Source organism: Alligator sinensis, unplaced genomic scaffold, assembly GCF_000455745.1.
Source record: "Alligator sinensis unplaced genomic scaffold, ASM45574v1 scaffold208_1, whole genome shotgun sequence".
NCBI lineage: Eukaryota > Metazoa > Chordata > Crocodylia > Alligatoridae > Alligator > Alligator sinensis.
The window spans coordinates 34,458-44,830 of record NW_005842815.1 but is presented as its reverse complement, the minus strand read 5'-3'; the positions used below and the strand labels follow the sequence as shown (position 1 = coordinate 44,830).

The following is a 10,373-nucleotide window of genomic DNA, read 5'->3' as shown; positions in this document are numbered from 1 at the left end:
CGCCCGCCCCCTGGCCGCGGGCCTCCGCCTTGGCTTTAAAAAGCAGCCTTTTAATCACCTTTAACCTCACGTTTCTGTCGCAGCGTGAAAATCGCTCCCGGCGCCGTGGTCTGTGTGGAAAGTGAGATCCGGGGAGATGTAACTATCGGTAAGAGGAGGCATCCTACCTGCCCTGTTCTTTTTCCCCTGGTGAGCAGCAAACGCTGCCTCCTGGAATCGCAGCGTCTGTTCCAAGAGTGCGGCCCACCCGCCCTGGCAGCACCTCTTCCCCAGCGACCCGCTCCTTGGAACCAGGGAGGCCTGTGTAATTAACGTCCCGCCAGAAGAGAAGGCTGGTGCCCTACATCCTCCCTTGAAATCACTGCTTGTCGGCCGCCCCAAGGCCCCAGCTGAAGTGCACGTGTTCTCGCTTACTAGGAAAGAGTTTGCTAGTGCCTTAGATATGAGATCAGAGAGCAACCCCTTACAATGCCTTCACTGTTTGAGCAGTTCAGGGCTTTACCAAAGTCATTAGAGTTGCAGATAAGTTTAGATCAGAGGGCTGCTTAGAAAGAAGAGAAACAAGCTTCAAACAGTGGCCCCATACAACAATACAGGCATGAATGGCTATACTGATGTTGGTATGTATGCAAAACTGCACGTGAAAGCTTTCTGCAGGAATGACAGCTACATTGCTGTTCTTCATATCGCAGTATAAGATTTAGTGTAAACAAACTGGAGAAATGTGGGCTAGATAAAACTAGTATAAGGTGGATCGATAACTGACTCAATAGCCACAAGCAAAGGGTAAATATTAACAAGTCCATGTCAGAATGGCAGGAGGTCTTGAGTGGAGTCTGGTAGGTGTCTGTCCTTGGCCCAGTGTTATTCACTGTGTTGATTAACAATTTGGATGCTGGCATAGGAAACTTTCTTGAGTAAGATTGCAAACAACACAAAACTAGAAAGGATTGTGAGCACATTGCAAGGTGTGAGCACAATTCAGAAGGATCTTGACAGATTGCAAAGCTGAGCTAGAGCTAACATGACAGAAGTTCAGTGTGGACAAGTGCAAGGTGCTGTACCTCAGGAAGACTAATCAAAAACACAAATACACAATGGTGGACACCAGGCTAGATGGCAGCTTGGAAAAAGGACTTGGGTGTCTGCTGCACAAAAGGCCAATTGGTTTTGGGCTGCATCAGTACAAGCATCAGGTGCAAGACACGGGAGGTGATAGTGCCTCTCTACTCAGCACTGGTTAGGCCACATCTGGAGTACTGGTCTCCACATTTTTAAAAGGACATGGAAATGTTAGCATCTAAAGGCAGGCAACATAGATGATCAGAAGCTTGGAATGCAAGTCATGCGAGGACAGGCTGAAGGAGCTAGGCCTGTTCAGCTTGTGGAAAAGGCACTTAAGAGGGGACATGATAGTAGTGTTCAAATACTTGAAGGATGGCCATAAAAAACAGGGAAAGCACCTTTTCTCTCTTGCTGCAGAAAGGAGGTTGTGGAGCAAGGGCTTGAAGTTGCAGCAAAGTAGGTTTAGATTAGATATCCAGAAAAATGTCTTCACTATTAGAACAGTGAGGCAGTGGAGCAGACTGGCTAGGGAAGTTGTGAACTCTCCATCACGGGGTGTTCAAGAAGAGGTTGGACAGCCACTGGTCGGGAATGATTTAGGTATAGTCATATCTTTGTTCTGCCATAGTTATTTCCCATGCTTTTGGACTTTGCTGGTTATCCCCACATTCCACCCCCACCCCTTTTTCTGCTACGTGTGTTAAGGTGTTTTTAAGCCTTCCCAGAGGCACTGGATGTTGGCTACAGCCAAGGCTGGGGACTTTGACTGGGGTGTGCCAGTGCTTATGCTGGGATCAAAGCCAGAGGTTCCTGCCTAGGGGGCCTTGCACCTCTGCTCAGGGTCAGACCAATTACCCTATTTGGGATCAGGAAGGAATTTTACCCCATAGTCAGGTTGACATGGACTGTGAGGAGTTTAGCCTTCCTCTGTAGCAGTGGGGGTGGCCCTATAACTGGGATCTCTTTGAGTATATACTGACATTTCATAAAAGCAGGATGTTGGTTGCTGTAGTTCCCCTGCTTTACCTGTGGCAGGCTAGGGTGTTAGGTTTGTGTTGCATGAAGGTTGAGGGCAGTTTTATGTAGAGTTTAGATTATGGTTTCAGTACGGATGATCCTGCCTCAGGCAGGGGATTGGACTAGATGACTTCTGGAGGTTCCATCCAGCCCTACTTCTCTATGATAATCCCGCTAAAAATATTTCCCTACCAGAAATTAAGTTTGCAGGCATAGATCAGTGATGTGAGGGAAGGCTGCCTTTCAAAAAATTTAGATTTTTTTTTTTTTAAAGACCTAGGAAATGGGATGTTTGTACTTGTCAAACAAGAACTCAGCTACCTGAACACTGCCCCTGTGAAATGTCAGGCTGCCTGTTTTGCATGCAGAGTATCACAAACCTGGACTGCAGAGCATTGCTTTTATAATTACTATGCACCTATTTCGCAAGATTACAGAAGTTGGTTAAAGTAAAGGCCAGATATAGATCTGGTTAAAGAGGTGGTTATAGAGCTGGAATGTCTGTTAGCAGCTCTATAACACCTATAATGACACTCTATAATGATTCCAAACACCACTATATCTAGTGGTGTTTGGAATCATTACAGTCAGTTCCTTAAAGTAGCAGCAGTTGGGACAAGGTCCCTTATGAAAAGGTATTGTCTTTGGTATGATTTTCCCACGTGAGCTCTTCTCTGGTGAGTACCTCATTGTATTCCCACAGGACCTAGGACAGTGATTCATCCAAAAGCACGGATCATTGCAGAAGCGGGACCAATAGTGATTGGTGAAGGCAACCTAATAGAAGAGCAAGCACTTATCATAAATGGGTTAGTAAGCACCTGTTACACTACTGTTTAAGGCACAGAAATCTTCACAACAGGATATACTCCAAGAGAATGATGAGTATCTCTTTCTAATTTAATCATTGGTAGTCTGGGCAACAAGAATAAACTCCACTTTTAGCTGTATATAGTACCCCTCTGGAACAGGGGAAGTACTTAGGAAGCTTCATGCATCTCTCCAGGTGTTGTACCTGTTCTGGGCTAAGAAGAGAACTTGATTCTCTTGATCTCTCAAACAGGCATCTTACATGAGCATTATTATTCATTTACAGAAAAAAAGTATGTAGGCCTGCCACAGCTTTGCAAACCTGCACAATTGGCTGGCTGGGACTGGATAAAATTCATGACTTAAATTCTCTCAGTACCATACAGCTTTCCTTTTCACACCTAAATTTGTCCTACTCCTCAAACACAGCCATGTATAAAAAAAATCCAGGACTACTCAAATGTGTGGAACAGTTGGTCTGAAAAGTCTAAAGAGAAGAGAACTGTCCTTACCACATTAGAAAAGTAACTGTAAAACATTGTTTCTAGAAAAAAAATCCCTGTAAGTAGCGGCAGTTTAATGATAAAAAATGAAGTACCCAGCAAGAAAGGCTATAAGGAATTTGAAAACAGCCTTACTTAAATTAGTGAAGCATTTGCTTTGTTTTCCCTCATGTTCTGTCTAGAGAAGATGGTTCAGCCTTGACTGTAACCAGCTGAAGATTGTTAGTGAAAAATCCATGATATATCAAATTCCCACTTTTCCTGTATTTCTTTGGAGTAACTCCTTCCTCAAAAATATTGTATCCTCAGCATTGTTGCATTAAGCTCTTGCATGAGAATTAGAAGTAAAACTGACTACTCTCTTCATTGCCCCAGTCTGGAAGTATGTAAAAGTAAACACATAGCATTAATGTTTAAATCTGAAATCTAAAAGATTTGAGCAAAGGATAGGTGTTCTCTTTTTCACTTTTTAAAGAGGCAGTACTCTTTTAATGTCAAATTCTGAAAACTTTTTTTTAATGCTCCTACAGATTTCCTGAAAATATTACACCAGACACCGAAGGAATGGAACCAAAACCAATGGTCATTGGCACCAATAATGTTTTTGAAGTTGGTTGCTGTATCCTTGTTAAACAGTATTATCAAACTTTCGTATTCTGTATTTTCAAAGCATTGTACAAATACTAACTTAAATAGCTGTCTTTGAGAAAGCTAAATCTTATTCTAATTTTACAGAAGAGGAAACAGAGACACAAGCAAGTTAGGTCATAGATGAAGACTGCATGAGAGAATTCTAATTGGAATATGGGACTTTTTGTCTCTTCCTCAATTCATTAGATCTTGCTGCCTCTCATATAAATTAATGTATTTGGTATTTCTGCTCAAAGGTGCAGAATGTTGTATTTTTCCATACTCCCTCAGATAAGGCATGTGCCTTGTTTTTTGGAAGGCAGAATATAAAAAAAATTCCACAGTCATAGCCAACAGCGTACAGCAGCTTGCTCAGTCCTACCCAGTTTGCTAGTTGTCTCAATAAATAAGGCCATGTTTCTACTCCTCTATGCTTCTATTCCAGCAAAGAAAATCAGCTTCCCTACTTAAGACAAGCTTCCTGATTTGGGGTGGAGGGGGAGGTACGTGTAGCAGTCAAGTAAATAGGGTATTTATATTCAGTCCTTATGTATTTTCTACAACAGCCTGATACAGGGGAAGAATTGCAAGGAAAACAAACATAACAGTTGAAATTTTGGCTGTAAACTGGCTGCACTTGCTTTGTTGAAAATTCAAGAGGTTCCCTTTTTCTAATCCAAAGAGGTTGACACACTGCTTCAATTCCAGACATAAGTTAGTCCTTTGAAGACTCAGTTTTTTTATGAAACGACTTAGGGATTTTGTAGCCCTTAAGGATCCTGACAGCATAAAATATCTTTTGAGATTGGTTGTGACTAAAGAAAAGAAGACATTTTATAGTACAGGCAGTCCTCGACTTAGGACTTTGAGTTTTGATTGACACCCATTTCGATGTTCCAACATGGGTTCTGTCTTTACGATGGCCAATACTGCATGCAGCTGATAAGTGGTGTAAGGGAAGGGACAGGGGGGGCGGGGGGAGATAAATGCCCTCTGTCATGAAGGAGGGACTGGGGCTGGGACCGGGGCTAGGGCAAGCGCTGCCCGGGTGGGGGGCACAGCAGCAGCTCCCAGTGCTGCACACTGCTGCATGCTGCTTATTTGGTGGCTCAACTGGCAGTTCCCACCGCTGCTCCTGCCACTGATCTGTGGGGGCATCCCCCCCTGGATCTGCGCGGGGTGGGGGCCTGCACTGGGCTGTGCTCCAGGCAGGGGGTGGAAGCTACAGTGAATTTTTGGGTGCCTGCAAATCCCCCCCACCCTGATCTGGGGGCACACGCCCCCGCCCTCCCCCCGCTCACTCAGCCTCTGCAAGACGGGCACGCGATGGAGCCGCTGCAGACAGGTGGCATGCAATGGTAGGAGCCCGCCCCCCCTCCATGAGCCGTGGCTTTGAGGGCGTGGGAGGTAGTGCGCCCCTGGATCGGGGCGGAACAGGCAGCAGAGTGGGGGCTATGGGGGGATCTGCAACCACCCAAAAATTCACTGTAGCCTCTGCAGCCCGGTGCAACCCCAGCCCTGCCCAACCCAGCCCACACAGGTCCGAGGACATATGCCGGCCGCACGCCCTCCCGGACCAGCGGCGGGAACTGCTGGTTGAACCACCATATGAGCAGTGCGCAGCAGCGGGAGCTGCCACCCCGCCTCCTCACCATGTTCACCTGGCCCCGTCTGGGCAGTGTTTGCCCCAGGCCCAGTCCCTCCTTCACTGTGGGGGGCATTGATCTGCCCTCCCACACCCCTTCTCTTCCCCCTCTCCTTCCACCACTTACCACCTGCAGGCTGCAGGTATCAACTGTCATAAAGGAACCAATCCCCCATTTGTAACACTGTCCCTATGGGAAAGTTGGTTCCAAGTTACGGCGTTTCGACTTAAGACGTGATTTACAGGAACCAATTGCGTTGTAAGTCTGAGGAATGCCTGTACTTTTAAATTGTCAAACTGTAAGCCTTTTTGGGTGTCTCTCTTGAAGATAATAGTTGTTAACTTTGTATCCAGCTTTCGCAGTGAAAATCAGTCCAGTGCACATACTTTGATTTTCCTTCTTGGGCTGCCGTTTTGTAATTTTGAGTGGAAGTGTGTTGCTAGCACTAAAACACTAAAAATTATATGTTTCTTTAACCATGCCTTACAGTTTCACAAGCCATGAAAGTGGGTGATAACAATGTAATTGAATCAAAAGGTAAGCAATTGTGACCTTTTTCCAGGGTGAAGATAAAAACACTCCCTTGGTACATTGGATACCTGTTACATTATGTTATATACTGTTAAGACAGGATCTATACCAGGAGCGGGCAAAATGGCAGATTGTGCAGGTAGCTGGACTCCATTTCCCAGCAGCCCCTGCGGCTCCCAGCTGTTCTCTGTGGAGACCCTGGGACTGCGGGGCCCAGAATTGAGGCTCTGCCCCAGCCTGGCCAGACCCACACTCCCCAGGTTTCCATGAATACTAGATGGGAGTGGCACAGACGGGGTGCGCGGTTGGGCAGGTAGCTGCTTCAGGACTGGGGCCAGGAACTTGCAGCAGTGACAGCATGGGGCCAGGGCAAAGTTGTGATCTGCTCCCTGCATACTCCTGTCCACAGAACCTGTGCCCTTTGCACAGGCATGCGGGCAGTGGATCACAGCTTGGCCCCAGCCCCACACTGTCACTGTCTCAAGATCCCAGGCTCTCCCCGACCCTGCCTGCCCATCTCACCCTTGGCTGCCTGCCCATCTCAGCCTCCCAGCCACAGACCCTACCCACACAGGTCCCGGCCCTTGTGAAGGCTGTGGAGCAGATGGGCCGGGGGTGCCTGGGCAACAGGGCTCTGGCAGCGGCAGTCAGAAGGAACCACTGCTGCAGGGGCTGCTGGGAAATGGAGTCCATTGTGGGCCTAATCCGGCCCACAGGCCAGACTTTGCCCACCCTGGTCTAGCAGAGGCAAAGGTATAATATCTCATTCAGTATTGGTGCATTATCCATTAAGTCTTTTTTAGGCCACATCTGTGCCAGGGTAAAAATATGCTTTTAAATGTACGAACTAGTTGAGATTCACCCAAGTAGGGAATCTGACCAAGTGACCTACATTAAAACTACACCTGTCTGACTACAGTCTTAGTGTGGACATGGATATGAAAATGATGTGGTGCTATCTGTTTCCTGCCCTTACAAGATGAAGGATTCCAGTATCTCTTCCATGCCTGACCATTGTGATCCCAGCCAGTTAGCAGCATTTCTGTTTAAAAGAACAGAGCCCAGCCAATATGAAGGCAGCATTTAATTGGATTTTAAAGTTTTAAGACATAAATGTAGTTGGGAGCTCCCTTTCCAGTGTCAGAGCAAGTTAATTGAGATTGAAAGGTCTTGTAGCTAATTTTAGTGACTATTATTTTTTAATTCTGTACTAGTCCATAAAAGTTAGACTCTCTTTGTTTGCATGCAGGTGGGTTCAAGCAAGTGTCCAACCCATAGAGAAGTGGGAATGAAATTGTAAGATTACTGTAAGAGTATATCTACACTGCAGCCACAATAATGATTTCTCTGTTTTCTTGTAGCGTTTGTGGGCAGGAATGTGATTCTGACCAGTGGCTGCATCATTGGGGCCTGCTGCAATGTCAACACATATGAAGTTATCCCTGAGAACACTGTGATCTATGGAGCTGACTGCCTGCGTCGAGTCCAGACGGAGCGTCCCCAGGTGAGTGTTCCACAAACCACACTGGAGAGTTTGTCCCCTGCCAAGGTGGCCAGACTCCATAGGGGTTTTGACCCTGTTCCTCTAAAGAATGGCCACTACTTTACTTTAAAAGCAAAAAGGGACTGGAGAGCTACTGTGTACATGTGGTCCAAGTGGAGGGAAGAGAATTCCTAGGTCCCAGTTTGCCTTCTATCTTCTTATATCAGGAATAGTTTGTATATTGATAGAGTGGTCCCTCATGTCCTTACAAAACACCTCCAAGGCTGTAGGCAGGGGCAGCCTTCCAGGTCTGTCATTCTTTGTCTCTTTTGGTCTCTTCCGAAAGTTTTCAGAAGCAGCTCTGTAACCAGCTATGCTTTGCTTCTTGCCTGGGAACACTGCTTTTGTGAAGCCGATTGGCATTATGTTCTCTTGTCTAAATATAATTCAAAATTCATTGCATCATTACTCATTTTGAAGCCCACTCATGAAAGAAATACCTAGTGGGTGCTCACCTCCCTGTCCATTGCCTGCCTGTAGGTGCAAAATGCCTTCGTGTAAGGCAGCGTTTCCCAAAGTTTTTCATCGCACGGCACACTTACATGGCCTCCCCCACCCAATGGCACACTGCAAAGTGGGGGGGAAGGATGGGGGATTGTGAGCAGCTGAATGCTGCAGATAAGGGAGCGGGGTGTTGCGAGCAGCGGAATGCTTCAGAGCAGCCCCTCTATCTGGCTGCCCACCACTGTAGCAGCAGGTGGGGGGCGTGGCTCCAGCCCAAAATGCCGTGGCACACCTGGACATGCCTGGCGGCACACCGGTTGAAAAACGGTAATGTAAGGCATTTGGGCACATAGCTTCACCCTCCATTGTATGAAAGCCCCTGAACAAGCATGCATTAGACAGACTAGCTAGTTGTCTCCAAAACGCATCGTGCTGTTATAGTAAGGTGACAGGGCCCGAGATATTTCTTAAAGTGACAAAAAGAATGTTGACTCCTGCACCAGGGCAAAGATTCAGTGTGACTGTGCTTATCCAGTTCATGTCAGGAGTGTCACCTGTGCCATGTCATGAGTGCATCTCTAACGATGTGGAGGGCCAGCCTAATGTTGTTCAAGTGCCTTGGTTTCTTACACCTTCCTTTTCTAATTCTTCACTGTACCTTCTAGCCACAAACGCTGCAGCTGGATTTCCTGATGAAAATCCTGCCAAATTATCACCATCTAAAGAAGACTATGAAAGCAGCATCTACTCCTGTTAAGAGCTAAGAGTTCTCCCATCAAGATATCTTTCCCTCTTCTGCTCCTACTGATTTAGGAACTTTTCTTCCAATTTCCAACTCTATGTGCACAAAGAAGTCATTGATTTTTTTTTGATTTTTTTTTTTTCTCGTTCATTTGATTCTGGTCAAACTGCTTGTGGCATTTCTTTTGTTTGTAGGGTTTTTTTCCTTTTAACTATTTATATTCAGTAAACAGCTGAAAAATAAATCCTGGATCCCAAATCTGACTAGCAATTCTTATGGCTATAATATCGTGCATAATTCTTTCTAGGTAATCAAGTCTTGCAAGGTAGGACATAAATTACCTTTCAACATGGCACAAAAAGTGGTGAAGGACTAGAAAATATTTCATCGCATATTCTGTGCTATTAATAAAGATATTAACGTCCTTGTCTTGTTATCTTCAATTATTAGATTTTCTCCAGGATGTTCAGCTAATGGTAACACCATCCTGTCACAGTGTTTATGTGGTTATCATCACTGGCAATTTATGTCAGTGCAAACCTGGTTATATTAGTATAAGAAGACCTGTGTCTCCATGACAGATGCAAATAATGAATAAATAAGTATAATTTCCCAGTGGAGTGAGTAAGTTATGGTGCAGTAGTGTTTGTAGTTATATCTTGATGGTCTTCAGCAGTCCTTCCATGCTGCTTTGCACTGTGTTACTGGTCATTCTGTTTGCCTGCATGTCCCCAGCTGCTCTAGGGTCATGTTGAGTGGATGCCACCTGCTGTTCAAATGCTAACATGCAGCCAGATTTTGTGTTAGGAAGCCCAAGTGTCAACTTAACACCCGAACATACTGAGCTTATTTTTATAGCTGCTTCTGTGCCCTCCCTGCTTTTCATGTTTTCAGCTGGTCTTGTTGAGGTCACGAATCTCCCGTACCTGTGGAAAGAAGCAAGGGTCTAGAAATTTGTGGTGTCTAGACATGGTTATGTAGACCTATTTCACAAAATTTCCTCAGTGATAGCCTCATGGGATCATAACTGGGTGCTGTCATGACCCAAAGGGTATGATTTTGTGTGTGCTTTGGCACTGCAGAATTATTTCCCGCTACGTGGAGCTTTCTTTGCACGGTGCAATTCTCAGTTGCATAGAGAAAACCCCGGTGCAAAGGAGTTCCCGCCACCCGTATGTAAATTTGTTTCCCACTATTGGCTGTTTCTAAATTATTCCCACGTGGCGGCTAGCGATTGGCTTGCTAGCCGTATAAGAGGCTTGAGCAGTTTCCGCCCAAGTTGGAGGAGGAGGACTTCACATCCATCTCGTGAAGAACTCTAAGCACGCTGTGGAGCCTAACAAACTCCACGTGTGCCTTAGAGGAGGATACAGGGGCCTGATCAACCTCTAGCCTCTCCCCGTTGCTGCACGATCCCTCGACGTACCCCACCCTGCGTACTC

The 10,373-nt window shown here is 45.9% G+C and overlaps 1 protein-coding gene across 1 annotated transcript in view; it reads left to right on the top strand.

Annotated features, from left to right (window-relative positions):
* DCTN6 (dynactin subunit 6) overlaps window positions 1-10,055 on the top strand; it is a 10,376-nt gene extending 321 nt beyond the window's left edge. The window contains exons 2-7 of the mRNA XM_006035276.3: window positions 84-148; window positions 2,786-2,891; window positions 3,926-4,014; window positions 6,161-6,208; window positions 7,564-7,706; window positions 8,855-10,055. Of these exons, the coding sequence (XP_006035338.1) occupies window positions 84-148; window positions 2,786-2,891; window positions 3,926-4,014; window positions 6,161-6,208; window positions 7,564-7,706; window positions 8,855-8,953 (550 nt within the window). The 3' untranslated portion in view covers window positions 8,954-10,055. The remainder of the gene's footprint in view (window positions 1-83; window positions 149-2,785; window positions 2,892-3,925; window positions 4,015-6,160; window positions 6,209-7,563; window positions 7,707-8,854) is intronic.
* The last annotated feature ends 318 nt before the right edge of the window (window positions 10,056-10,373 follow it).